Source organism: Pseudomyrmex gracilis, unplaced genomic scaffold (assembly GCF_002006095.1).
Source record: "Pseudomyrmex gracilis isolate BER0280 unplaced genomic scaffold, ASM200609v1 scaffold_548, whole genome shotgun sequence".
Lineage (NCBI taxonomy): Eukaryota > Metazoa > Arthropoda > Insecta > Hymenoptera > Formicidae > Pseudomyrmex > Pseudomyrmex gracilis.
The window spans coordinates 1,173-29,143 of NW_018021132.1; the positions used below are offsets into that span (position 1 = coordinate 1,173).

Below are 27,971 nucleotides of genomic sequence, written 5' to 3' on the forward strand. Positions count from 1 at the left end.
GGTAAAACCGTTTTAATAACAACCGNAGTTATGAAACTGGCCAATCACAGTCATTCCATTCTTTACAGGAATACTTATGATTGGTTAGTTTCATGAAAACGGTTATATCAGTGTTATTAAAACGGTTTTATCAGTGCGTGTAAACGTAGTCGTAGTCAGTTATTTGTGCATAGTGTTGCTTGTTTTAAGTTTTAAGCATTTTTAAGTAAAAAAGAGTAAAAAATATTTAGTTTTTTAAAAGTTAATAATTGTACTGTTACAAGTGTAACATAAATAGAATAAATGCAGAACTGCTTGGTCATATTTTGGAGTTTGATCTGTCATCCGATAAGAAAAGAAAAAATAAAATAAAAAATAAAAAAAAAACACACAAAAATACTACACAAACAAAATAATTTTTAATAATTTAACATATAATTTAATACTATATTTAAAGAATTTATAATTTATATCATATTGAAAGAATGGTATTGTAATGAATTTAACATATTTTAACATATATCTTATTATATATATGTAAAATTTGATACAATAACCTATTACTTCACTTGATGAACATCTCATCACATCCAACTGAGTTCTAAAATGACATTTAAAACATAAANAAACTAAAGCTGTAACGTTACACTAGCTTTACACCACCTCTCAAGGAGGTGTACAAAACGTGTAAATTACGTCATTAAAGTGTACTACACTTTCAAGAAGAACAGCGTGTAATGACGTAACTCAACGTCACTTCCGGCAAGAAAAACGCTAAAGTGTACACTTTACACTAAAGTGTATAAAGTGTATGCAAGAAAAACAGACCTAATGACAGCTCTTATTAGCTTTGCTCAACAGTTGAAACAGCGCTTGAGCGCTGGTGCTAAAGCGCCAGTCTCTGCATGAGGATCCAGGGTTATGTGTACAGACTACAGAGTAGTGTAGTTTCATGATTCTGGGATGCGTGTGTATGTATGTACAGATGATACATACTTGAGAGAATGCAAGAATGATTGATATGGGATGACAATTAATATTTAGAAAACATGGAGGATGACATCGATATCTATGCAGATTTACCGACTTTTGATTCTAAACAGGATTCTGACAACAAAAATGTGAGAATTATTAATGACATAATGTTAGGTTAGGTTAGAGTGCTATCGCGAGTGAAGATTTGCACGCAAAAACAAATCGTTTTGTACACAAGAAACAGTATCTATATATATTTACCCACAATGTGATATATTTTAATATAAATCTGTATTATTGCAAGATTCAACTTAGTGGTAAAAAGTTTTTAACGTAACATATTGACATAACCTGTAAGATAAGTGTAGTTTGAAGCTTCTTGTTATACACATTTCACATTATTTGTGTTATATATTAGAGAATAATATTTAAAATTACTTTGTAATAATTACATTTTGTGGTTATAATTTACATTGTGCTAATTAAATGTAATATTTCATGTACACACATACAAAAAAATCTTTGTTCTTACAAAATATAAATCTTTAATATTCCACTTTCTGTAATATTTATTATTTCATTTACTTTCTGTGAAGGACCAATCTTGCAATTGCACAGAAATAAAGAAGAACTTCGATTTGTTGATGAGTAAATTTGAAAAGCTTCAAAAAAGTAATGAAACTTTGGAGCGTAATTTGTCTTCCTTGTTGAAAACTGCAAAATTGGAAATAGCGCGAAAAGACAAAATGATAGAAAATCTTAGGAAAAGGTATGAATAGTTTGTAAAATACGCAAAAACTAATGCTTTCTTTTTTTCTTTCTCATATCATAAATTTTGTTACAGATTGGATGATGTAACTTTTAAAAGAAATATCAAGAACGAATCCTTGGTTCATTCTGCTCATAGATCGTCTTATTCTCAGCAGCAAAACTATGAAAATGTTACTTTAACTTATTCCAATGAATTTGAAAGTGAACCACAGCAAACTGACTTGTATCACGACAGATATGAAAGTAAAAAACAAAATAACGATCACAGTAATCAGAAACTCACATTATTTGGAGAAAGGTTGCAAAAAAGAATTATGGAAAATGAAAAAGAGGAGAAAAAACAATTGGCATTGTCAAAGTGTAGCATAGAACCGAGTGTAATAGATATGTCTGAAGAAAACGTTATAGAAAGTGATAAAGAGAACGGATCTCAATCTGGTGTAAATAATAAAAACAATGAATTGACTGTAACTACACAAAATTCTAATTCAGGTAACAAACAAAAATTTGTGGTTTTTTAAATACAATTAAGTATATTTAGTATAAAAATTGTAAATTATATAAACAACTAGCTTTTTTTAATTGTACAATACAAACTATGTAATTGTATAAACTATTTTAGAAACTTCACGTAAAAAAAACTCAGAAAAGAGGAAGAATTCAGACGACAATATGCGCGAAACTAAACGTTTGAAGCTTGACGATAACAAAGAAAAGACCGCGTTCAGTGAAACTGATAATTGTATTACACGTTACGATCTGAAGGACGATCTTACGGAATACGAGACGGAAAATAATGTTGACTTTGATTACCGATCGGATATCGGACATCCTGTCAGATCAAAACGATACAGTACGAGAAGTAAAATCGTTTCTGAGCACGAAGATGTAAAAGATGATCGGGATGATGCAACCATAATCAGAAACCATAGTCAGAAAAGACGAGAGGAATGTAATTCAGTAAAAGATTACAACGGGAGGAGATTTACGGAGAGTTTGAAAAATTTTTGCACAGCTTCTACGTCAAATCACGTTTCAGAAAGATCTAACAGCTACAAGAAGAACGGTTACAGATACACCTCACCCAAGAGGAGTCGCTCAAGGAGCAGGAGTGATTACGAAACTTCCAGCAAACATCGCTCCCAGGAAAGATCGAAAAAATCGTATAGAGACAGCAGATACGATGATTATAGATACAGCAAATACGATAATTATAAGAACAGAAAATACAATGATTACAAAGACAGCAAATACGACGATGTCCAACACAAAAGCGACAGAGTAAAGAGAATTCACGACATCAAGGAAAATGAAAGAAGCAACAGAAGGTGCGGTAGTGGAGAACGTGATTTGCGGAATAAACTCAAAACTTCAGCAAGCGACGTCGAGGACAGAGAAAGCGGTAGTTCGTACAGAGACAGGAAGACGTATGAAAGTCGCAGAACACGAAGAGATACAAAAGTTGCGGGAGAAAATGCTTCGGACAATAAAAGGTTGGATAGGAATAGCAAGACAAAATTGACTGCGACAAAAATTGACTTGCGATCGTCTCCCGGTAGAGCAGTTGCAGAGGATTCTGAACAACAAGGAGCGAATAACGAGTCGGATACCAAAGCCGCAGAATCGATAGAGGATACTACAAAGTACACCGCAGAGAACAACTCGAATCTGGAAGAAGGTGAAATTTTAAATAGTCCTGAGAAGAACAGTGACTCGACAAACCGAACCAGCGAGGATTTTTCTTCAGCGAAGAAAAATAATGTAGAAATTGTTATCTCAATTGGAGATAAAATAGAAGAAAACCTTCCTGTGTCTATACGCGAAACAGCGATTGGTTTTGAAAATAACGCAATCAATACCGAGCAGGTAGAAAAAGCGGCGGATATAAAGCAAGATGAAGCAGCGTCGCGTCTTTTGTTCGCGAAAGATTGCGCGGAAACGACGCGATCGTGTTCTCCCATCGAAACTAACGCGGTGCTTCTCCAAACGCAGAGTTGCGAGAATGACGTGTGCAAAATTTACATCGATAAAGATTTAAACTCGGATTCCACCGCTCACCATGTCGAAGTTGTTGCGTCGGAACGGGTGTGCGATAAAAATATTGACGATGACGCATGTAGACCTTGCGTTGATGAAAAATCACCGAGCTCTGTTGTTGCCAAACTCGCCGATGAAAACAAAGATGTGAGCAATTCCAATACGGAAAGTGTTAACGAGACTGAAGAAATTCATAATCTCGTTCGTAAAAACATTGATAAAAAGAAAGAAACGAATGAGTTTGATGACGATCGTATTCACAAACTCGATGTTAAAGAAGTAACGAGTTGTACAACTGAAATCGCGGATCAAATCACGGCGCTTGATAAAGATAAGAATCAAGGGTCAACGGAAAGCGACGTGTGCCATCGAACATCGGAGGATAAAAGCAACATCGAAATGAGCCATTCGTGCCTCCGCGATCACAATTACGTTCAGAATTCTGTGACGTTCGATCACAATGTACCTTCGGTCCAACAGACATCCTCCGTGAGAACGGAATGTAATAATGACACTTCGGAAACAACAGTGAAGAAAACCAACGCGGCGAAAGAAACGGTTAACGTTCGATCGAACGGTGTCAAGAAAACAAGCTTGTCTGTAACAAAGAGCAAGAAGGATCAGCAAAGTACAGGAGTGATAATTTCGCGTCGACGAAGAGCCGTGACACTGAGCGACAATAACGCTTCTATGACCATCTTGAAGAACACGACGGTAGAGAAAACGTCTCCTGTCGTGAACGAGTCTAGCGAAAGCGCATTGAAACCACGCGCCTGCAAAGCTTCGCGCTCGTCTAAAGTGATAATGTAAATAATAATCGGCTTTAAACGCCGATAAAATTGTTGTTGTTTTATTGTAAATAATCGTACAATGTACAGAATATTTGTACAGAATTTGAACAAAAAAAGTAAATTTGTTTCGCCTACAAGCGACATCCATTAAAACTGCACGATGCGATTCTCTCGAGATACTTTCGCGTGTTATATTGTTTCTCATCTTAACAATTTAACAACGGTGTTTTTTTTTTTAATATTTTGAATGACAATACGCGTAGGAAATATTATAATCAATTTAATGAACATAACTCTGAAAAAATAAAAACGCGTGATATTTTTTCAGTGTAGCTTGACACAAATTTTTAAACCGAATTAAATTTTATCGAAGATTTATATTTTTTAGATGCTTTATGTAGTTTTTCGCATCTCTGAATTATTATATTCTATATTGTGATTTTTTTTTTTAATAAAAATCTCGACTTGAATGCAAAAAAAAGAAAAACAATTTTGTTTCTTCATTCGAACTTAATTCACTCTGCATTATATTATAAAAAATACTAATAGAGATAAAAGAATTAATCCGCTCGTTGAGTTTTACACAGGGTAACCAGGCGCGCCTGGCAAATCGTAACGGAGCGAGTGCATCTTAGAGGTGTAATCGATTAGCGAGGAAGAGAAGCGCGGCTAAGAGGCGCGGTATCGATCAGAAAATAGCCGGTGACGATGTCGCGACGCGCGCGTTGACGTCATCAGGGACGTCTCTCTGTGCGCCGCGTCGCTCTTCGTTCTTACCAACCCGTTTGTTTCCCAGCTGCATACAGAGGACGTCGTCGGAATGACCTGCGTCATGGACGTTGCCACCGTCATCCTCGTTGCTGTCGCAGCCGTCCTGTAACGTCCGGGGAACGTCCGTTTCAGCTCGCGTTATCCGCGCGAGTATGCGCTCGTGAACGACGTTTTCCACACCTGGGGTGGTGGTGCAATTTTATACGGGTGACGGGATCTCTCTGTGATTAATCGCGACGGTCCGCGTCGCCTTCGCTTCCGGCAATCGATTGGCGGCACTCTCACCGAGTTCCGTAAACTCCGCGTCAAAATGGGTTCTGTAGTGGTTAAATCGCTTTCGGTGCTTCTCGGTTTGTTCTTCCTTTTCGCTGGCACTTTGAAGCTCACGTCCTACATCAGCAAGGACCTGCACAGGGATCTGGTGAGTCTCCCAGTAAAAAAGATACATTCCGACGAGACCGTTTGTTGAGAAGATACAGAGAGACGAGCTGGCTGCATAGAGCTGATGCTGCGATGATGCGATTTTGATTGATTGGTAAAATATTTGTGTTTTGTCAAAGACAACCCGCGCGCGCGGGTTTACTTATATATCTCGTAAGTAAATAAAATGAAAATCAAATTTTGTGCGACTTCCGCTTATGTAATTTTACGGGAACGTCGAAGTGTGACCAAAATCGTTGTTGAACGCGTCGTATACACGATCGTCTAACAATCTGTTGTGTTATGTAATATTATTATGTATAGATAAAGTTCGCTTGTGTGTTAATCCTCGCTTTGTTTATTGTAGCCACGTGTTCGTCTTATTTTTTCTTGGCTATCCGTTGACGAACAAATCGCGATATATATGTGGAACGTCATCTCTTTCAAAGAAACCTCTTCTCTCGTTCGCATCATCAGTAAGAAAGCGTGCAAAATCTTTCACTTGCAAATTACGGTGGTTTACATTTGTGTTTATCACTTCTCGTTTTCTTTTTTTTTTTTTTTTTTAAGTGCGTTTTGCGAATAAAATAAATTTCAGAACGAAATAAATTTGCATAACAGACACGCACGTATGTGTGAATTTTAATATCAAATCCTGACGTAAAAATGCGCGCTTGGTATGTAGTTCTCTGCTATTTCGGTTTTGTTCGATGATGCCAAACGAAAGTGATATTAAGTTAAACCTGTGCAGATCGCTTGGTCGACCGCCAGTAAACTCGCTAACTTGTTCGCGAATGATATTTATATAACTTCGCGCGCATCAGAGGGAGAGAGAGCGCGCAAAAGTGTCATGTTTTCTTCGAGACCTTCGTCGGATTTCCACGAGGTTGCCAAAACGCTGTATCTCGATTACTTAATTCACTGTCATGTAAATACTATGTACGTACTATGTGATAAATACATATGTTGTCGCAAATGTTGTCTCTCAAAAAATCAATAGACTTTTAAAAGGTATATATATATATATATATTGTTTTTCAATATTTTTTATAAATATTCATAAAAAGAGAGGAGAGCTGTCTTTATTAAATTAATCAAGAAATAATCTTAATAGTCAAACAATAGATATATATATATTTTTTAAGTGTAAATTAATACACACAATAATTCGAACTGAATTCAATTTGAAACTTCATATCGAGAATGTTCAATTTGCATCTCACGTATAAATAATAAATAACCCGTTTATTCCTCTTTTATTGTGAAGTTTAAAAAGCTCATTGCAAGAAAGATACTTTAAATTTCACAAAAAAACAAATAAAGAAATAAAAGAAGTTTACGTATACGAAATGCAAATTAAACATCCGATATGAATTTTCGAATTCAATTCAGTTCGAATTAGTATGTGTGTATTAATTTACACGCGTTTGAAAAAAAAAAAAATATATATATATATATATTTCGCGCAAATTGTCATTGAACACTTTCGATGAGACAACAGAAAGAAAAATTTATCTAACAAGCCTAGAGTTAGAATTTTCTTTAGACACAGTTTTTTAAATATACGCATATACATGTATGAGAAATTAGAGATAAATCGGAGCAGGTAACGCTTTCGAAAGAGCTAACGACTTTTACCGTTTGTTTTTTCTTTTTTTTCAGAGAAAAGACTATGTAAAATACGCAAAAGTGTTCCCGCTCTCGGGCGTGCTTGAGTTTAAGGTGCCCAGCAAGTGGTATCGCAGAATCGTCGGCATTCTCGAGATTGTCTGCGGTCTCGCCTTGGCAGTTGTTCCAAGTAGTAGGTGCAAAGAATTAAACTATACGATCCCAAAACGCGACAACACACACACAGTCCCTTCCATCTTATATCGATGTTCCATCTCGCGCATCAATGTTCACACGAAATATTTTTTCGTTGCGCATCACGCGCATAAATCTCTCTCTCGGCCTGCGAATATTTGATTACACAGAACATGAAATTCAACAAGAACACGTACATGCAGAGTTTTATTTTTGTATTATACTTTCGCGTTTTTGCTGCGAGCAAATCTTTATTTGTCCAATTTTATTATCCTAATTGTTAATAAAACTGATGAACTGATTGGATCATTTCTGTGTGAATTGCTTTCAGAGAAAGTTAAAACTTATTCAAACATGGTGTTGCTCGTGTTGATGATGATGGCCGTGTACTCTCACTATATGATCCACGACAAGTTCGAGAGAATCGCTCCGGCATTGGTGAGTGTAATCTCTGCTTGCGCGTTGCTCGTTGTTGCCAGTTTTGTGATCTGCAAACTGGCTGGTTTTATTGTAATTCTATGTATACGAATCCATTTTAGGTATTTCTCTTCATGCTGATCGGGCGACTGGCGATCGACTGGCAGGAGAGACGAGCAGAGGCATGGTTGGTGACGGCAAATGGCGTCGATGACAAAGCTAAGAAGCAAGACTGAGCGGGATTATGATTGAAGATCATACTCCTTTCCGCGCCTTAACCCACTTCGATTCCACACACAAATTTTATTGTTTGGAATATTGATTCCGAGATATAAAAGTTTATTTATTTATTTTAAATGTTTTCTTTTTCCCCTTTCTCATCTTAACTCTCTATCTTTCTCTTTCTCTCTATTTCTTTCTCCCCTTGAAACGTGTAACGCTTTCTGCCGTGAAACGCGGGACCGTTGGTTGGTTTTCATACAAAGCACATACATAGAGATAGCTTTTCTCCCGAATACAAATAGAAAATATAATTGTAACAACAATTCTTTACATAATCGAAACGCGATTTCGTTAATCACCGACAGTGTGTGTTTTTCTATTCCGCAGCACCATCGATCCATTAAAGATACGATATTGCATCAATATCGGTTGTCATTCTAAGATCATGGTTGAAGAAACACATCTCTCTCTATTTACATTACAGTTAGAACACTAACTGTAGGAAAGAGGATAAACAATTGTCATATAACTCCGTTTTTATCGATTATGACTACGTTTCAAAATTCACTGCCAGTAATTAAAAATGTCTAATATGATTTTTAACGTGAATTACATAAATTTTCAATACTGGCAATGAATTGTTTGAAACACAGTCTTTATTTAGATGTTCTGACAAGCGGAATATTATATATAGAATAGTATAAAGATCGGTACATGTTATGAGAATGTAAACAATTAATTATAAATAACATATATAAAAATATATAAAATATTTGTAACTGCAATAACAAATGGACAAACTGGAAGTGTAGTGTGTAATGTGTCTATAAATTTCTCATGTAAACAGCAGCAATAAACAAGTATGACGATAATGAACTGTAAACGAATCGGTTGTGACGTAAACAGAGAGAGAGAGAAAATTTAATTAGACGCTGACAAAACACCAATTATCGATATCGATGCAATTAATATGTTTTACTAGCTTAAGCACGAGGCACTAACTGCCATTTGAATGAATGTAACGTATCCTTATACACCGCGTGAGTGTGTTGCGCGTATGAACATATAAGAAACATCTCTTAGTATAATTAAGGCACGTGCGTTCTAGTGCGCGTAATTTATTTCATAAAACTCTGTGCGGCGAACGAGTATGATCGAACAATTTGATAAAAAAAAAAAAAAAAAAATGCGAATAAAACTGTTAGAATGTAATAAACTTTCCTCCGATTGTATCATTGACACACCCATACAGTTACGTCTTTACGAGCCAGTTTCACCAATTCGCACTGATGAACTGATTCTAACAGGAGAACGTGACATGTGCGAATCTACCAGGATATCTGCGAGATGAAAAGGTAAAATAATAAATCTGTTTAAATCAGAATTGTCTTATTCAACAGACATTGAAAATTGTCGAGAAAAGATTAATATTTATATACGTGCTTTTATATTTGCAGACGGGCGTATAAGATGGATGATCGGAGCTGACAAGCCACACAAAAAAAAGTCCATGTTTTTATAATTAATTATTTATTATATTTATTAATCTTTTCACGCGTTTTAAGCATGTATGCGTGTGTATAAAATATGACTGTATGTAAAATTATTATGTACAAGAAAAACAAGAAATTGTCAACTTTATACATGACCTCAAATAGCAATGACTGCAATATGGAACAGTTGTAATCTAAAAATAGTCTCGTAACTTTAAAAAATAGAACAATTTGTATTTCATTCAAGAACTTTATAATTCTTGAAATCAATGTCACTAGCATTGTAAAAAGTCTCAGTTGATTTGTTTTAGTGACTACTTAGAAACAGGCAATAATCCAATATAAATACTAATACACAAATCCTGTTTTTTCTATCCATTATTTTCTCATTCTTTCCTACTGTTCTTAGTCACAATTTACAAAAGCTTTGTGTGAATATTAATAAAAGTATTTTACTGGCCATGTGAAACAGATAATGTATCTAGCACAATCATTTGCAAATAAGCTGTGTTACTGAACATGTTAACTTGTTTCAAGGATCTACGCGAGTTCTTGTCCCGTAGTCAAAAGATGTAAAGCTTTCTGAAGGTTCATTATAGAAGTCGGTACGTCGTCATAATCTAGTGCACTACCCGCCCACTTGATGAACTTTTGAGCCTTGCCAATTTGTTCAATCGATAAATTAGCACCACCTGTAAGATTGTCAGAAATCAAATCAATTACTCACATCTGACTTGGTAATTCAGATGTTTTTTGTTTTTTAATTAAAACCACATAACATTCACCACAAAACTTACCTTCTGTCTTATACGAAGTATCATCTTGGGAATCATGTGACTGTGTTCTTAAAACTGGTGGATTTGAAGGAACAAGTGGAATGTTTTGTGATTCCTCATCCTTGGGACTGTCAATAGAATGTGCTTTGTTTGTTTCCGAATTGTCATCTAACAAACAAATTTGTTTTTTTTATAATCTGATCGTTTTAAAAAATTAAAAATATATACATCTCTTTTTACCAAAATTATTTGATGCTTCATCTGGTTCATTCTCATCATCTTCTTTCATCGGTCCTGGCACTGGAGTCTCTCCAGTTGCCAAACAATTGTGAATATAAGCTGCTTTCCATTGCGCATACTTGCGATTCTGTGCAGCTTCTACGCTTAGTTCTCCAAAGAGTGTTAACACATCGTACAATACCTGAGCAGTATAAAAACTTTGCACTACGTTCTTAGAAAAGTTTGCAGCTCTATCATTCTTATCAGCATATAAAAACAGTTTTAAGGCCCAATTCTCCAAGTGTGCTTGAGCAGCCACATCATTAGTGATAGCTTCGTTATCGTGTAGCGCTTTCTTTGTCGCTTCCAACCAGTCCATTAATTTCAGTAAAAAATTCGTTTCTTCTTGCGTTTTGGTTGTTAGCTTTAATCCAGTTTGAAGGGCGTAAAGGCGACCTGTATACAAATCAAGTACAAATGCTATGCAAGACAAAAAAACAAACCAAATTTTGACAATTTTTTTATACATACACCAGTAACTGACAACACTATCTCGCTGGTCATGTTTTGACGCAATTGTCAAATATTGTTGAATATTTTTCATAGTAAGAGGAGTTGGCGGTAAATCGGGTCCTGCGAGTGCCATTAGGACGAAAAAATGTCAAAAATACAACTCTTTCAAAAAAGCAATTTTTTAGAGTACAAACTGCTCCTCTCTCCTCAACGAGTGGTATATCTGTGTTGTTTATTAGTTTATATTATATTGACACGCAAAGACTAATTGCTCAACCTATGTTCGTAATAAAATCTTGAGACGCTCGACAAAAAGACAAAAATCCTATCGCAATATCTCTTCGGGGATATCGATCACATTCGTTCAAAATTTGCTCGTCGATTGCGGACACTTCTTCGTATTACGTGTAAACAGATAATAAGGTGCAATAAGTACATATATAAATTGATATGCGCATCAGAGAAACATAAACCTGGACATCGCGGCGCTTGAAAGCGGGACCGGGGAGCGTCTACGCCATATCGACAGTGGTAAAGTAAATGTAGCACGGATTCGAACCGAATGACACGTAGAGTTGATGCGTGATCATTGTTTATTTCTGTAAGTGAATGTCATGCTGTGTAGTCCCTACATTTACTTTTTCGTGGATGTATCGCGCTGAAAAACCAGCGGGTCACGAGAATTGTAAGAAAATATCATAGTATACAAAAAAAAATATAATGCGACAGCTGCTCTCTCTGGTAAACGTTAATGGAAAACCTAGTGTTCACTCGCTGTGACGTGATCATTTCGACATCTATCACGTACATGCGTGAACATATGTAAATAAAAACAAATAATGTAATTAAAAACTTAATTAATTCGTTGTACTGTAACAAACACGCGAACGACATAAAGTACATTTAACATGTTGTGTTAGAAAATTTAATTTTCTATGAAAATAGTATTGTCTTGATACTATTTGTATGCGTATGTTATATTCAATAGTTAAATAGAAACCTAATAAAATTTAAAAATTATTTCTTTTATTCTTAGTCTCTTTATGTTGCTTTTGTTTTCAGGACTGAATTATTTCTATTGTGTTGAGATTGTGCAGAAGTATATGCAGTCAACAATGGAAGGTATTAATGACATGGAACAATTTCTTACTGATGAATGGCATGAAATTGCTGAACTTGTACAAGAAGAAGAATGCGTAGTTTACATAGACAGCTTGATGATTGAGTGTTTGCATTGGTATACTGGTGGCAAGGTATACTCGTTCTTTAAGAATGCCGGAGCAATTGCAGTTTATCAATTGTCTTCTGAATTTTCTGAAGTATGTGATTAACAAAAGCAAGACTTGTCTCATAGGAAAAAAAGATGAATTACTTTCTTAATAAATCACTTTTTGTTATAGAATATCGAAGTAAAGAACTGCAAAAAGGCAATTATCATTTCAGCCAGTATTGATAGATGTGAGATTGAAACGATACTTACAACAATAACACTGAAAAATGCATTTGAACATATTACGATTGCCTGTCCGGGTATTCCGGAAATACAGGATTATAACAGAGAAAAGGTTGATATCGTTTTTGTTTATATGATCGAAGAATAATGTTTAAAATGAGCATATTCTAAAACTTGCAGAAAAGGGAAATTTTTTTTCACACAGCATTATTCTGTATACTTTAAGGAATCAAAAACTGAACATTATTTTTTTTTTTATTCAGGAAGTGAGTAGAAAGACTATGCTCATTTGTACCAGTTTTCTTTCATCGTAAAAGAGGATCAAGTTCATTATAATTTATTAACATTTTCATTATTTATCTCTAGGTGAAAATATTCCCACATTCAATTTTCCTTAACCCAATTGACAGTGATTTATTTCTGATCCCATCGTTTGCTGAAATTGTTCCATCATTAACTGATATGTATCTCACGACAACAAGTAAAGAAACTATAAATAATCTCAAGGATAAAATTGAAACGTTTGTAAATTTATTAAACGAATTGTTCTTTCGCCTAAACGTGAAAGAGGATATTTATTTTATGGGCGAAGTCAGCAAATATATCGCTGATATGCTAGAGATGTTACCGGCAGCCATTGATCGCAGAAATGTAAGTGTGTCTTAGCACAGAATTAAAGAACAATGTTTGCAAGTAAATAATGTGATAAAGTAAAGATGATAAATGTCTCATTTGAATCTCATGTGCGTCAGAATGTAATGAGTCCCAAAAAGAAAGGAGTATCTTTAATCTTCGTCGATAGAGTGTTGGACCTTTGCACTCCTACTAGCAACAATACCGAATCGTTACTATCTAGGATACTTTGTACTTTGCCTCCTTTACCCGATCACCACAACGACGTCGCGATAGATATGTCTCCCTTATTTCAGAATCTGCAGGTAATTTTTAATAGCTAAGAATATATGTAACATGTGTAATACATGCCGTGTAAATANAAAAAAAAAAAAAAAAAAAAAAAAAACAAATGTAGGGAAACGCCATCATTAAATGAGAAGCTTTACTTTTCAAGGATTCAGATTCTGAAAAGATACCAGGATGTCTGGCCAGTAACAGAACCTTAATAAATACATTGATTACAAAAAATCAGAAAGATGTGTTGACCACTTTGAACGATATGCTCGTCGATATACTTTCAACGAAAGAGAAATCGAAACTGAAAGATAGCTTAAAATTGAAGCCGGCGACGAGAATTTCAGCTCACAGTTTGGAGAAACTTGTAAATAAATTCAAAGAGGTGCATGATCTTCATACCATATTGGAATCGAGCAATAAACTTCAAGTATGTTCTTACTGTTCTATAATGAAACTTAATTGTTCTATAATAGACTTTCCGTTCCGTATGTATGGCTTTCTTTTACAGATAGTATTGGGAATTATACAGGCTTTAACGTCGAAAAAAATGTCACAATTAGAGTTACTGATCAGTCTCGAGAAACTAGTTTTGCAAAATGTAGCTGTAAGTCGTTACTCTACGAGTGTGCTCGGACAAGTATGTGTGTGTCACATTTTCTTATAATTCTTGTTTGCGTAGTTTTAAAAGGAAATAATTAGAATTTGATTTCGATGTTTTTCAGCTCAGTACTATAATAAGAACGCGGAACAAGCGAGGCCTAGATACGGACAATATATTCACACTTTTGGTGCATATCTACGCGCTTGCCGGGACTGAAATAGTGTTCTCTTTCGAACAAGAACAACAGTTGATCGATGCCATCGCCGACGCTTTATTGGAAGACAATATATCATTAGCCAATGATTTTCATGAAAATCTCTACATGGATTTATCGAAGTATCAAACGTATATAAACAAATTAACACGTAAAGGTATGTTGCAAATTGTTATACTGCGAAATATATACGAATGTGAACATAATAATCTGTTTAAAAAAATAAAGCAACATTTTATTTAGTTTCTTATGTTGTTTGTGATAAACATTGGATTTGCTGCTAAATATACAGCGAAGACTAACGTATTAAATTAGTTATATAATATAAGTAGAATTGACAAATATAAATCAGTTGTATGTGATTAGAACATATAAATTTACTCTTATTTAAGAATTGCATTCTAAAATTAATTTCATCAAAATATTAACTCAAAAAATAAACAACGATCGCTCAATATAATAGGCAAGAACGATCAAACATTAGATAAGGAAAAGATTGTAAATCACGCAAAAGTCATCATGAAGAGATTGCACACAATAGCACAGCAACGTAATTCTCTACAAGATTACAGGTAAGACTATGGTTATTTTTAGTTTATACACAAAGTTTTTATGTAATCAATAAGTTCGCTGTAAAGTAAGATGGCTGTGAATCATAATTTTCTATATTTACGTGTGTGATCGGAGAAAAAATGTTTACCTTTTTATTTACATTATTTACAGTTCTTTGATATCCAAATCGAGTTCTCAAGAGATTGTTCGACGTATTGGTATCTTGCAACAATTGCTAACAGACGTGCTTCACCCGGACAGACCTGAGCTCTCCGATTTACATCACAGTTCATCTTCATTTATTTCGTCTAAATTGAAGTAAGCTGAGCGCATTAAGTGCACGAGCTAATAATTTCGTTTCTTTTTTTTCCAGTGAAATTTTAAAGAAAACTAATTTAATGTTTACATGTGTTTCCAACAGTTTGTTCAAAGAAAAAGCAATACCTCATCCATGTGACAATTCATGGATCATTGTTTATGTTGTTGGAGGCATAACAGCAGAAGAAGTGAGAGAAGCCAGAGAAATCATATCGTTATTTAATCCAAAATGCAAAGTAACAATAACAAGTTCAATATTTTTAAAGCCAACCGACATAACATTCAAGTATCTTCTGTTAGATGATGATTGTTATTAAAAATTGTCTGTGATTTCTCTTTGGAACTAAATGTTTGTATGTAAGCAGCACTTTAAGAAATCCACTTTATACCTGAATCAGAAATTATACACTGAACCTGTTTTGTTTCATTTGCAGATTGTACATGTGCAATAAATTTCTGAGGTACACTTTCATTACGGAACTGTATTCTATAATCTATACTTGTTTGTTCTAAAGGACAACTGTGTCTTGTCTGTGCTCCATGTTCGGACACACAATTCTCCCACTTGTCCCATCTGGTGTAAACTGTGACAATATTAAACTGAGAAGTTCTAGCACGAATGAGTGTGATGAGGCTTTTTGTGTACCAATCCATACTGAAATTTGTATTCTTTTCTCTTCTCTCCCTCCAGTAGTACGCCAGTATATTATCTATGGCTAACAACGCGGCAACCCTCCCGTTACTGAGAAGTTCATCTTCCAGCGTATGGAGCGTCAGCTGGAACTGCGTGTTGTCGCAGCAACTAATGACCGTCAGATTCTCCAGAGACTTGGTCACAATGAGATCGACTTTTTCATCCGGCAATCGCGCGCCGGCAGTTTCGCACGCGCTGCATATCATGGAGGTCATGAGTTCGGCCACTTTGCTTATCTGAGTATGACCGGTGTCGATCAGTATCGCGGAGGCGTCGCATCCGTCGATCTTGATCTTCTTGTACTGCGCGGGCAATATGCACTTCGCTATGAATCGATACAACAGACTCTTCCCGGTGAACGGAGTCCCGACGATTTCGATGATGCTTCGATTGTCGACGGCGCCGGAAAACAGGTACTCGTCGATGTTGATCGAACGCGATTTCTCGCTGAATCTCGATAACAACTCTAGACCGCCTTCGGAGTGAAACTGCATGTTATCGATGATTCGCGCGGCATTACTCGGTCTCGTTGCCGCCGCGACGATTACGCGATCGATTTTGTCTTCATCTTTCTTTCACAAAACACGCGGGAAGATCGAATCGAACCTTGTGAGCCAACTCCGACGAGACTACCTCGTGATAAGAAGCGAGTATGTACACAATCTGCGCGCGCTGTTCACGCGTGCGCGCTACACGCGGCGCGAGAATATCGTGCGCGTGCGCACAACGACGAATTCGGAACTAAAAGAGGAACGCGAAAAGAAACTTTCTTCCCAAGATTTTCTCGAACACCAATTAATTACCTAAACTTCGTTCAATATTGCAGTTTGCTCACAGATCGAAATTTCTTCCTCGCCGAAGAGAGAATTATTGCGCGCCTAAAGAATTCGCGCTCGCGGCGAATATGAACAAAATCAGACTTTACCTTACAGTCAAAATTTGAATACTCGCGACAGGTCAGATCGGTGAGCGCGATGTCGCGCCGCTCGGCTCTCGCCCTTCCACAGAGATATCCACGTTTTTCGCTCGCTCATCCGATATATATACATATATTCTCGCACACTCACTACCCACGTATCGAGGCGCGAGCTCTCAGATCTCAGTTGGGGCCAAGTGCGGTCTCCGTTCGGTTGCGTGTGGTGTTGCGTGTTCCAACGTCGGTATCACGTATTTCACAACTCGTCTCTGCACGCGAGGAGAATTGCCCGAGAGGGATTTGACACGAGAGAAAACGCATTTTACCTGCCTTTCTTTGTCTCACCTGTCACTGTTCGTTTCCCGACGTACAGCAACAGATCGCCACGATGAGTGTGCGCGGCAAGCAGGTGCAAAATGGTACCTACGAGTTCGATTACATGCGGGTACCTGATAGCAGGACGCGCTGGGAGATATTTCGCGACGGTATCCACAATCCCCAAGAAGGAACGTATTGCGGTCATACGCCAAAAAAATGGGGTAAGTTGCGCGGTGTTTGAAACACACGCCGACGAAAATTTTCGCGCGCGCTTAAAAATACAGATCGCAGCAGTTGTAACTTGATATAGCGAGAGAGAACGTGTGGGTTCTCTCTCTCTCTCTCTCTCTCTCTCTCTCTCTCTCTCTCTCTCTCTCTCTCTCTCTCTCTCTCTTTCTGTCTCTTGAAAGTATTTTTTTTTAATCATATTTTTCTTTTTTCACCTTTTTAGCGATCTTACAAAATTGTTACAAGCACTGTAACGGTCGTAACTTACGGCCGTAAGTTACACGCAGTGTATGTTACCATATTAACGATTTTCCTCGTATAGACGGATCGATTGATAGATAAAATGTAGATAATTAGACAGAGATAGAACGCGAGAGAAATACCGTATACAGAAGCGAAAAAACAAAAATTCAAGCTTATTTCATGCGGTCTTCGGATTACTTTCACAGTGTGTCGGTTTAATTAACGTAATCATCACATTGCCGGGTAATGAGATTTGTGAATTCTGACGAGTTTTTTTTTTTATGAATAGGTATTGATATCGATATAAAATAAGAGCTCTCTATCGATGTTGAATTTGAAATGCTAATGTGTGATTCAATATTGAAATGATGTATGACTGCGTACGTGTATAAAATAGTTTGAGGAAACTGTGGTTTTAACGATGCAGAGTCCCAATTTAGAAACTTGATGCTGATAAAAAGCTGAAAAATTATGTAAAAATCGTGATTTCGGAAAAGAGACATTGCTTGATGCACTTGAATAATAAAGAATTATTATCTCGCAAAATACGTCTTCCAATATGCAAACTCTTCCATTTTGTTACATGTGTATTACCACTATTATTTAACAATACAGACAAAACAATAGCGTTTTTTAGTCTGTTTATTTTTTATATAATGGTTGCGAGTAGATAATAAATATGCTTATCGCGCGCATAGAGTGTGTATCTCGTGCGCTCGGTATTTTGTAAGATTTATTTAATTAATTTAAGATTTTATTTTATGAAGAGTGCGGATAACACACAATTTTTCCGAATTTTTTATTTGGCTCACAACCAAATAAAAAAGAACCAATCTAGTTTAAATATTGCAACAAATAAATATAAAATTCTTTTGGTTGAGGATTTAATTTATATAAATTATTATGTATTCTAATAAATGCAAAAAAAATTAAAACCTCGTCACTCGGCAAAAATAAACGTAACCAACGACGTTAAACGTCAGAAAGATTAAGTATCACGTGTAGTAAACTTATATTATCATATCGCAGCATTATCGTTATCACATATGAAACTAGATGACAGAACGACGATTGAGAAATATTCCGATCGTAATATTTTCTTTCAAAAAGCGAGTATATTAGAAAATAATACAGAGTAAAACTTTGCACATTTGATTTGACGTAACTTGTACAAAATAATTATGATGAATTTCTCATCGATAATTAATTCACTTTTTCCATCAAATATTATTTCACCAACAAAATGTGTCAAATAATTCTCGAAATCGATTTGGATCGTGAGTGTTTGTTTTTTGCCGATCGCACTTTATTTATATTAGATCACAATTTAATCTCACTTCAACGTGGAAATACGACTGTTGACTTAATACAATTATAATTAATGTACTTGTCGCTCGAACGTATCCGACCTGCGCAATGACGCGCGCGAGCGCCACGTATGCGTATGTGTGTTTGTTTGTGCGTGTGAAGAATGTCTTACGTAGACTTCTTGGCGACTGCTTAGAAGCAACCGACCCTGAGGCTCGAGTTTGGCAGTGGCTGGGTATGAGAGAGCACCGGAAATAAGTATCGGTGATGGTTAATACACGAGCGAGCGTGTGTGTGTATGAAGGGAGTACTTGTAGAGTGTGAGACTCTCTTCTTCACTTCTTCCTCCGCTCTTCGCGTCTCTTTTCTTCCTAAAATCTCTTAAAACGCTAATGTCAAGCTTATCGAGAGCGCGTGACGGCAACATATCGATATCGTCGCGTTCACAAATCGTCTCTCGACAAATGTACTCCCTACACAATCTGCTGTTCTTCCAAATTTTGTCTAACTCTCCCTTCCGTCCACGTACATAAGTCGCGGTGAAGACATTTTCTCTCGAATACGAAACTTTTACAAATTACTTGCTCGCTGCGCCTACGTCTGCAAGTAATTTGTTTCACTGTGATATACACCGTTCGTTTTTTCCGCTAAAAGAATATCTTGAATTTTCCTCAATGCTCTTTAATGTGCCGCGCAATTGATGAATTCCAATAAAGTTTTATACGACACACGTAATGTGTACAAAAAAACTTCACATCTGAAGAATTTCATATCTCTCGTGATTTTACGCGTAGCGTCTTTTTTGAAGTCTTTTTTTTATCTTCATAAAAGTTTAGCACACTTCGCGCGCAATGACGACTGCCGCCATCGTTAAAGATAAGAAACAACTTGCGATACACTATGTGTATGTATTTTTATCCTAAAAATGTCGGATATCTTTTGTCGAATTAATTAACGCTCTTTATCACACACAAAAAACGCCTTCTTTCGCTTTCGAAATTCAAATTCAAAATTCTTCAGTTCTGATGAATATCGCTCTCGAATAGAGCGGATTGAATAAAACAGAAACACTTACGCGACCTTGTACTGACGTAAAGTTTGATTTGTCGGACAAGTAATAAATCAAACTTGCATACACGCGCGATATGACTGAAACAATTAACTGTAAAATTAAGCGCTCGTGGAATATTGCATGTTAATGTGTGTGTGTGTGTGTGTGTGTGTAAAGATATATTTTAACTTTGAACGCGTCGCGCGTTGGGACATCGTTTCAAATACGTTATTGCACGCATGCCAACTGCTAAAAATAGTGTATTCAAAGGCGCCCAGGTGCCTCTCTGCAAAGTACTTTTAATGATACTCATACTACAAATCATATCAAAATGCTTTTCTTTAAAAAAAAAAAATAATTGAAAAAATGCAGACGATATACAATATTATATATTTCGAAATTGGGTCTTCAAACAGAAATGTCAATCGTCTTTCATCGCTCGATTAATCAAAATTAAAAATTTGTATCTTAACAATATACAAAATAAAATTGTTGCACTACTGAAAAAAATATAAAAAAAAACTTGAATTTTTACATATAAAAATAATAAAAAGTTCGCGACAAAAGTCTCTTTCGCCTTTGTCTGTAATCTTTTGGTTATTTCTTCTTCTCTCGCGAAAAGATATTGAGTGTGACGGGTTTGAATGATTGGCTTCGCGCAAACGTCTCTCAGTTTTCTCAAGCAATAAAATTGATTGCAAACACGTCTTCTCTTCGGCAAGGTTATACAATAGAATATATTCGATTGGAAGAAGAAACGTTTTATGGGGATCAGGAAACACGTCATCGGCGTTATAATTAGCGTTTTACAAAGTAAAATTATACAAAAAAACGTTACACACTCCGCTCCCATTTCACTTGCATTTTAATGTTTCGTCGGTTCGCAAACGATTTTATTCACGCAACGATCACACGTTGCGTACGATGAAACGTAAGTTGCATATTCAATTAATCCCGCACTTTTCACCGTATGTTTCGAGGTTTTTTAACTTTTCATTATTTTTTTTTTTTTTTTACAGATGCAATTTCACTTTGTTTGAGATCGGACGAGATTTTTTCTTTTTTGTTTCTATTAATTGTGTTTTATATTTGCACATTTTTTCATTCTTTCGCATTTAAATCTTTTCCTCTTACGTAAAACGAAGATACCCTACTCGGTTACGAGAATTCTGAATTCCTCGATAAGAAATAGAAGACGCATATTTAATTTCTCACGCGAATAAAAAAATCAAAAACAAAGATGAACACGTGGAATATAAGAACATGCATCTCACATAACTAGTCAGCAGGCGGCGATCTCAAGACTTTCTCGATATCAGCCGGGAGGAAGTTTCGTTTTCCAAGGAACGATAAGATCTTTTCGTAACGAGACACGTCGCTCGCATGTTATCATCATTGTAGATATCTTTTTTTTTTTTTACTGACGTCATTGTGTGCCATCGGTGCGCACGACATTCTTTTTTCCTTCTGCACAGGAGAGGCACAGAAAACCAGTCGCGAGAGACGCGTTCACGACAGATACACGTGGTGTTTTCTTTTTCTTCCGTTTGATTGAATATGTAATTATCCGACCGCATTATTGATCGGCTAACGCCGATGTGCGGCTTGTTCACGAGAAACGTTTTCGAACGCGTGTCCTCGTTCGTTTCTTTTGTTTCGAACGCAACGGAATTACGCGTTCGAGTGTGCGCGAATAAGTAAAAAAGCAGACGAGGACGATATCTTTTTCCCATGTCGACGATTATGTAATTTTTTATCTTATAAATATATCTATAGTTCAACACACACACGCGTGCGCACTCGACAACGTACAGCTATCGTTGTGTGGCAAACAATATTTTTTCAAAAGTTATATCTAATAAACTTTTATGACGTTCTAATAAAGATTACGGCACGCTCTGTGTTGACCGAGCGTCTCGAGAGACATCTCAAACATTACACACTACAAAATAGAATTCTAGTGATTTTTGTTTTTTTTTACATGTAAAATTTATTTTTTTTCTACATAAAAATTACGCTCAAGCAATTACGCCTCTTAATTACGTGGTGTAATTCACACCACAAATACACATACGCGTAAGTTATTGTGTTTAAACGTGCGACGTAAGATAAATTGCCGCGGAACGTTCTTTTGATTTACGCAAAAGATTGTTACAAAACTTTTGCGCGTTCGCGCAAATGTTGAAAATGTGCGACGACACGTGTGAATTAACAACGTGAGTCGTTTTATTTTTCTCGCAATTTACCGCTCACGTAAACGCATGTAAATTTTCACGCTGATCAAACCAATTCTCACGCGGCTTCGGTGTCGCTAAATTCTCGTGTGATTTTGAGAGAACTGAACGAGTTTTTTTATGAAGAAAAAAAAAATAACGTATCTGCAAAACGTCGCTTGGGTTTTTATACAATGAGAAAAAAACCAGAACCAACGTGAACAATGACACTTTTGACGTGGACAATGTAACACTTTCAAGTTGTACCAAGAAACGCGCGATGCAGAGAAAAACAAAATGTTTCTAATTACAGATTATTTTCCTAACGCGGATTCTTTAACCGAAGAAGTCTCTCTCAAGCTTCCAAATAAATTAAGCGCACACAGAACAACAATTCAACATTCGTTTAAACGATTATAAAATCAACGTTTTCGTGCGAGATTATTTGTTTTATTTACATATTTATAGAAGACGAATAGAAAAAATTAAGTTAAGTTCGATCGCGATTCTTCGTTCGTATCGCAACGACGATACGCGGCGAACGTTATTTACTCAGCGCGCTGGAGATTCCGATATCGGGCTCAAACTCTTCAAGGCGCACAGATGTCTGCTGCGCGATTTCCTGGTTCTTCGCGAATCATCGCGGAGCGAAGGCACGAAGTCTTGTGATTCTGGATGAACAACCGAGTGATAACACAGCGATTATTACGAGCGCACTATACGGAATTCGTTCTTAAACTGACGTTATCTCGCGACCTCGGCCGCTGTTTCCAAAATATACGCGACCGATATATCGGTCGCGTTTCTCGCGATCTTCTATCGCAATTTTCGCTCGCCTTTAAAAGATCGATTCCGCGACGATCGAAAAATCGTCTATTTCTCTCTTTCTTTCTCTCTCTCTCTCTCTCTCTAACGATGCCGTTATCGTGCGACATTAAAGTGTGCCAGAACATGCGCCATCGTGATGAATTAGAAGGGCCACCGTAAGTCTTCAACCTCGCGCGTCTGAAACCGGTCCACTTTGTAGAATCTCGACGGCGAGTCTCTCCGTTGCGAAAAAAAAAAAAAGAAAAAGAGAAAACGAAGGTCATGATTCTTAGCTCGGCTTCTCAGCTAAGTCGCTTGTACATCGAACAAACCGAAGCATCGGAATATCCAGATTATTCCAGAAAGACGCGGATCGAGCATGATCTTCGCTGCGGAGATTATTAAAACTTTTGTCGAGAATATATTATACACACACACACACACATGTACGCACGCACGCGTGTACGTATGATAGAAGAACAGCGAGGTACACACAGTTGGCCCGGCCCATTAGAGATTCACGTTGCTTCTGAAAAAGGATCTATATTTAGAGCGCGCGTTGGCACTAAGCCCTGGGCTTTAAATATTTTCCGTTCGATCGGCCGAAATGATGAAAATTTTTCGGTCTACGCGGGTTGCGTAAGCGGCCGAAGTGAGAATTGTGCGGTTTTTGCGATTGCGGAATTGAGTCTGTTTCCGACAAAAAAAAAAGAGCAGAAAAGAGTTTTCTCAGTTAAGTTTGTGTGTGTTTTGCCTCTCCCTTTCCCTTTTTCCTCTCCCACAATGATCTTCTCGTGGCACGTGGTTCGGCACAAATTCGCGTACGATGCTTATCTGGATCACGCGCGACGGCGCCCAAATGCGTCAATGGCAAAAGTATAAATAGCGCAATGGAGATTCTCTCCTTTCCCTCTTCTTTCCTCTCTCGTGAAAATATCACCGAGTCAAGAACTTTTTCTTTCTAGAGAACCACAGTGTGTTTGGCTTATATTGGCCAAACGTCTATTGATTTGAAAATTGTTGAAGTTATATTCTCAATCGAGTTTGTTCAAAATTTCATATTTAATTTACAGGCATCACTCTCATCTTTTACGGTTGTTTCTACGCCGGGCTGGCGGTGCTGTACGCTATCTGCATGAAGGGCATGTTCTCCACGTTGAGCAACGAAAAACCTACGTGGATTTTAAGCAGCAGCCTCATAGGTACCAATCCAGGTGAGATCTGTCTTACTCTTTGCTTTGTCTGTACGCGTGTGCTAAAAATTTTCTTATTGCAAAACGTCCAAGTAGTTTTCGTTACTGAAAATAAATTTCCAAAACTTTTGTTTTTCTTTTGCTGGACGCATAATTATCTTTTTTTGAGATCTTGAGCTGAGAGGTAAGTGAACGCATCTTTGTGTGTTTTACTTTATCGAAGAATTCAAACTCACTCTTGAATGACAACAACGTTGTCAACGTTGTCGCGCGCGTGAATCGTACGAGAATAAAAATCGTCAGTCGACAGTTTTGAAAATAATTGTTTAGTATTCACAATCTTTGAAATAATCTTGCGGTTTATTCTCATTTCTCTCTCTTTTTTCGATTCCATCGTTTTTTGATGTAATTGATCATTAGGTTTGGGATTTCGACCGATTTCGGATAATGCCGACGAGAGATCGCTCATTTGGTACAGCGCGTCAAATGCGACTGAAGTGAAAAAATGGACGCACCTCTTGGATAAGTTTTTGGAGCGTGAGTAACAAGTCGATTAATTAGTTCAATCTTTGAATCTTTCTTTCTGTTCTCTTCGTTATTATATTTTCCGCGAATTATATTGTGCGAAGAAATGTTCTGTTTAAAATACCTGTCCAATCCATCAAATCTTGTCAGAGATCTGTAGCGTTAATTTATTTATTTTTATGTGTTACAAATTGCACAGTTAATCGTGTCTCTGCTAAATTCGACAGAGTACGTTAATTCGTCACTTTTGCCAAATGAGGGTAGAAACCAGCAGATTTGCAATTACACCATGCCGCCAAAGTCCGGTAATGTATGCGCGGTCGACGTGAACAGTTGGGGACCATGTTCGCCGACTCGACAATACGGCTATAACAACTCGGCACCTTGCGTCTTCATCAAGCTCAACAGGGTGAGCGTATAAACCCTTTCAATTTGATTAAAATTGAAAAACTACAAAGCATCTCATCGAAATCCTTAGTTTTTATTTGTCACATAAATTTTCTAACGAATATTTTTTGAATGTAGTAGGTCCCGGACTTTCTTAACAGCACGCAATTTCTCTCATCTATCCAGACACTTTGACACTCCTTTTATATCATCGCAGACATTTCCAAACCGGACACGAGGCTGTTAAAGCAAAACACATTTATTTCGATCCTTTCCATCATCGACGGAAAATGTTTTCCACGCATTCTGTACATTGGATTGTATATTTGCAACGTTTTGAAATGACATTTTTCAGATATACGGATGGATTCCTGAATACTATAACGACACTCAGAATTTGCCGAAGGAGATGCCAGAAAGCCTACGCAGATATATACAGGAACTCGACGCTTCATGGGTTAGTTAGTCGGTCAGTTAATTATGTCAGTCGATAAATTATATTTCGGTTCGAGTAAAACTCGGAGAGAAAAAGTCGCTTAATTATTTATACTTGTCACGCGTAACGGATTTTTTGTCAGTGTTAATTTTCTGAGAATGATAAAGTGACAGATATACTCAATATAAATGTCATTATTTATTTTTCCGTTTTTATATTCACATAAAGTGAATTGCTTGAATGATTTGTTGTTTCGTATTGCACAATCACGAATTAAACTTGTAAATTTGGGTTATTTGCGCGCGTACTATCTCTGCACGCGAGAGAACATTGAATATATCTCCCGTAATATAAAATTACCTCTCAAATCCTTTCACTTTTTGCTACAATATATAAATTCATCACAAGCAGTTCTTATTTCAACTCTCGTATAAACTTAAGGATATTGAGATTTTGTCATGCTTTGCATGTTGTATAAATTTTTGAAAAAGCTGCAGAGATATTTCACGCGTAATGTGTACACAGTTTTGTTTTTTTTATATTGCAGCTAAATACCGTATGGGTGTCCTGCAAGGGAGAAAATCCTCACGATGTCGAAAGTATCGGTGAACTGTCGTATTATCCGCGAGGACACGGCTTTCCAGGATTTTATTATCCGTACACAAATATCCCGGGCTACTTAAGCCCGGTCGTCGCTGTCCATTTTCGTCGACCAAAAAGTAAGACGATAACAATATCTCGTTTATTAATTATTGGAACAAGTAATGTGCAAATATTTTTTGACAAAAGAGATCGCGAGAACGTATTTTTTATCTTCCTCGTTTTTTTTTTATAACAAAAAATCGCATTCAAAATAAATTCGTGTCAATAATGTTCGATTTCCATCGTTTTTGATATTAAAATTGTTTTTGATATTAAAATATTTTCATTGTGCATTGTTGTATATATATATATATATAAAGTGACGTACGTGATATATTTCGCGTGTCGTAATTTTTGTTATCTATGATATATTATTGTTATTAGTGTTCTTTAAAATGTGCATCGTACGTCGAGATGTAATATTTTATTCATCATTGACCGGTTCATGTGACTTGTAAGCAAATGACGCACTCCAGATGAAACCGGTAAAAGCCGGTGTGTTGCGGTACGATATCGGTCGACGAAAGGTGTCATCGGCCAGCATGTTGTTTCGAAGCTGAATGTATTCACGGATTTAATCCGCCATCTCGGATTTCATAAATCTTCAGTAAACCGTGCGTTGTTGTTTGCTAAAGACAAATTAATTGTTTGCCGAGGACAACAAATTGCGTGCAATTTATTTTATTGCAATCTTTGTTTGCGCATATTCGTATTGTATCGAGCGAGGCGACAGAATACGCTTGGAACGCGTACGTGTTGGATAATTCGAGGAATCGTTTCATTTGTAATGATACGGTGAATCAATTTTTTATATTTCCATTTTGTTTTTATAAAGCAAAGAACGCGATTAATTTTGCTACTGTGCTCGGTAGTTTTTAATATCGCGTTAGTATCGTTTATTTTCAGATTCGTTCGCTTATATATATCGTGATCTCGTTAGCTGTAATTCTGGACGTGGCAAGAAAAATTCTCACGTTTATATTTGTATTGAATTACCTTTCCAGGAAATCAACTCATCAACGTAGAATGTCGAGCATGGGCAAAGAACATCGAATATAGTTCGATCAGATCCGAGAAAAAGGGTGCTGTGCACTTCGAACTTATGATTGACGAATGATCCATGCGTCAACAATCTTAGAGAATGTCACCGTTTTCGGCGCATCGCGACTTTACGGTGTTATTGCGGGGTTTAGAAAACCCGGATGCGCACAAAAACACGAAAAGAAACACACGTCGCGCGAGTCTCTATTTCTGATTGCAACACTGCTCGCGCCTAAAGCACAGCGAACACAATTAATATACACATGTATAATAAGTATGTAAAACAACAAAAGTCAAATTTTTGAAGATATACATTTGAGGATATATTTTTCTAAAAATATAAATAATTCTTTTCACATATAAATTCAAGACTCGTTTGGAAATTTGTGTCAAGCGTCTCTCTGTTTTATAAATATATATACACAAATAAATATTTTTTGAACATATATCCTGCATTGTATATGTACACGTCTAAATTTTGTGATCTTAAATCGTATTATTTTCAACATCAGTTTGAACGAAATACTTGTGCTTTTTCGAATTGTCACTGTGCGCAATTTGCGTCTTACTCTTGTGGCGTACTTACTTAAAAATAATTTAGATGTAATAATTGTACAGAATATGAATAATATAGTATATTGCGTGCGCTTCCGTATAGCAGATATATAATTGTCGAAATAAATATATACCAGCATAAGATAAAAATTCTTGTAATAGTTTTTTTTTTTTTTT

At 36.5% G+C, this 27,971-nt stretch overlaps 6 protein-coding genes across 12 annotated transcripts; 4 read left to right on the forward strand and 2 right to left on the reverse strand.

The window, feature by feature from the left end:
• Window positions 1–843: 843 nt before the first annotated feature.
• Window positions 844–4,728, forward strand: LOC109861037 (peptidyl-prolyl cis-trans isomerase G-like). 2 transcript variants are annotated; one of them, XM_020440515.1, is made up of 4 exons: window positions 844–1,100; window positions 1,551–1,723; window positions 1,799–2,217; window positions 2,348–4,728. In XM_020440515.1, the coding sequence occupies exons 1-4, from the start codon at window positions 1,029–1,031 to the stop codon at window positions 4,570–4,572; spliced, it is 2,889 nt and encodes a 962-aa protein (XP_020296104.1). In that variant the 5' UTR covers window positions 844–1,028; the 3' UTR covers window positions 4,573–4,728. The 2 variants fall into 2 exon arrangements, with proteins under 2 accessions (XP_020296104.1, XP_020296105.1); XM_020440516.1 differs by lacking the exon at window positions 1,551–1,723.
• Window positions 4,729–5,251: 523 nt separating this feature from the next.
• LOC109861041 (transmembrane protein 35A) lies at window positions 5,252–9,373 on the forward strand. The gene is made up of 4 exons (XM_020440526.1): window positions 5,252–5,745; window positions 7,407–7,545; window positions 7,879–7,985; window positions 8,087–9,373. The coding sequence occupies exons 1-4, from the start codon at window positions 5,635–5,637 to the stop codon at window positions 8,198–8,200; spliced, it is 471 nt and encodes a 156-aa protein (XP_020296115.1). The 5' UTR covers window positions 5,252–5,634; the 3' UTR covers window positions 8,201–9,373.
• A 671-nt stretch (window positions 9,374–10,044) lies between these two features.
• On the reverse strand, window positions 10,045–11,662 carry LOC109861039 (vacuolar protein sorting-associated protein VTA1 homolog). Its single transcript, XM_020440524.1, has 4 exons — window positions 11,206–11,662; window positions 10,696–11,130; window positions 10,477–10,623; window positions 10,045–10,371 (listed from the first exon to the last, which is right to left on the reverse strand). The coding sequence occupies exons 1-4, from the start codon at window positions 11,318–11,320 to the stop codon at window positions 10,220–10,222; spliced, it is 849 nt and encodes a 282-aa protein (XP_020296113.1). The 5' UTR covers window positions 11,321–11,662; the 3' UTR covers window positions 10,045–10,219.
• A 42-nt stretch (window positions 11,663–11,704) lies between these two features.
• LOC109861038 (sec1 family domain-containing protein 2-like) lies at window positions 11,705–15,761 on the forward strand. Of its 6 annotated transcripts, none has more exons than XM_020440519.1 (12): window positions 12,044–12,157; window positions 12,250–12,506; window positions 12,588–12,752; window positions 13,007–13,291; window positions 13,393–13,578; window positions 13,710–13,979; window positions 14,061–14,189; window positions 14,275–14,524; window positions 14,831–14,939; window positions 15,091–15,237; window positions 15,341–15,590; window positions 15,672–15,761. In XM_020440519.1, exons 1-11 carry the CDS (start codon window positions 12,154–12,156, stop codon window positions 15,552–15,554), a joined length of 2,016 nt encoding a protein of 671 aa, XP_020296108.1. In that variant the 5' UTR covers window positions 12,044–12,153; the 3' UTR covers window positions 15,555–15,590; window positions 15,672–15,761. The 6 variants fall into 6 exon arrangements, with proteins under 6 accessions (XP_020296112.1, XP_020296109.1, XP_020296110.1 ...); XM_020440517.1 differs by having other exon boundaries at window positions 15,341–15,594; window positions 15,672–15,758; XM_020440523.1 differs by lacking the exons at window positions 12,044–12,157; window positions 15,672–15,761 and adding an exon at window positions 11,705–11,788 and having other exon boundaries at window positions 15,341–15,653.
• On the reverse strand, window positions 15,587–16,575 carry LOC109861040. The gene has a single exon (XM_020440525.1). The coding sequence runs from the start codon at window positions 16,423–16,425 to the stop codon at window positions 15,607–15,609; it is 819 nt and encodes a 272-aa protein (XP_020296114.1). The 5' UTR covers window positions 16,426–16,575; the 3' UTR covers window positions 15,587–15,606.
• A 415-nt stretch (window positions 16,576–16,990) lies between these two features.
• On the forward strand, window positions 16,991–27,965 carry LOC109861033 (sodium/potassium-transporting ATPase subunit beta-2-like). Its single transcript, XM_020440511.1, has 7 exons — window positions 16,991–17,386; window positions 24,089–24,229; window positions 24,629–24,745; window positions 24,961–25,142; window positions 25,476–25,577; window positions 26,104–26,275; window positions 27,203–27,965. The coding sequence occupies exons 1-7, from the start codon at window positions 17,236–17,238 to the stop codon at window positions 27,313–27,315; spliced, it is 978 nt and encodes a 325-aa protein (XP_020296100.1). The 5' UTR covers window positions 16,991–17,235; the 3' UTR covers window positions 27,316–27,965.
• The last annotated feature ends 6 nt before the right edge of the window (window positions 27,966–27,971 follow it).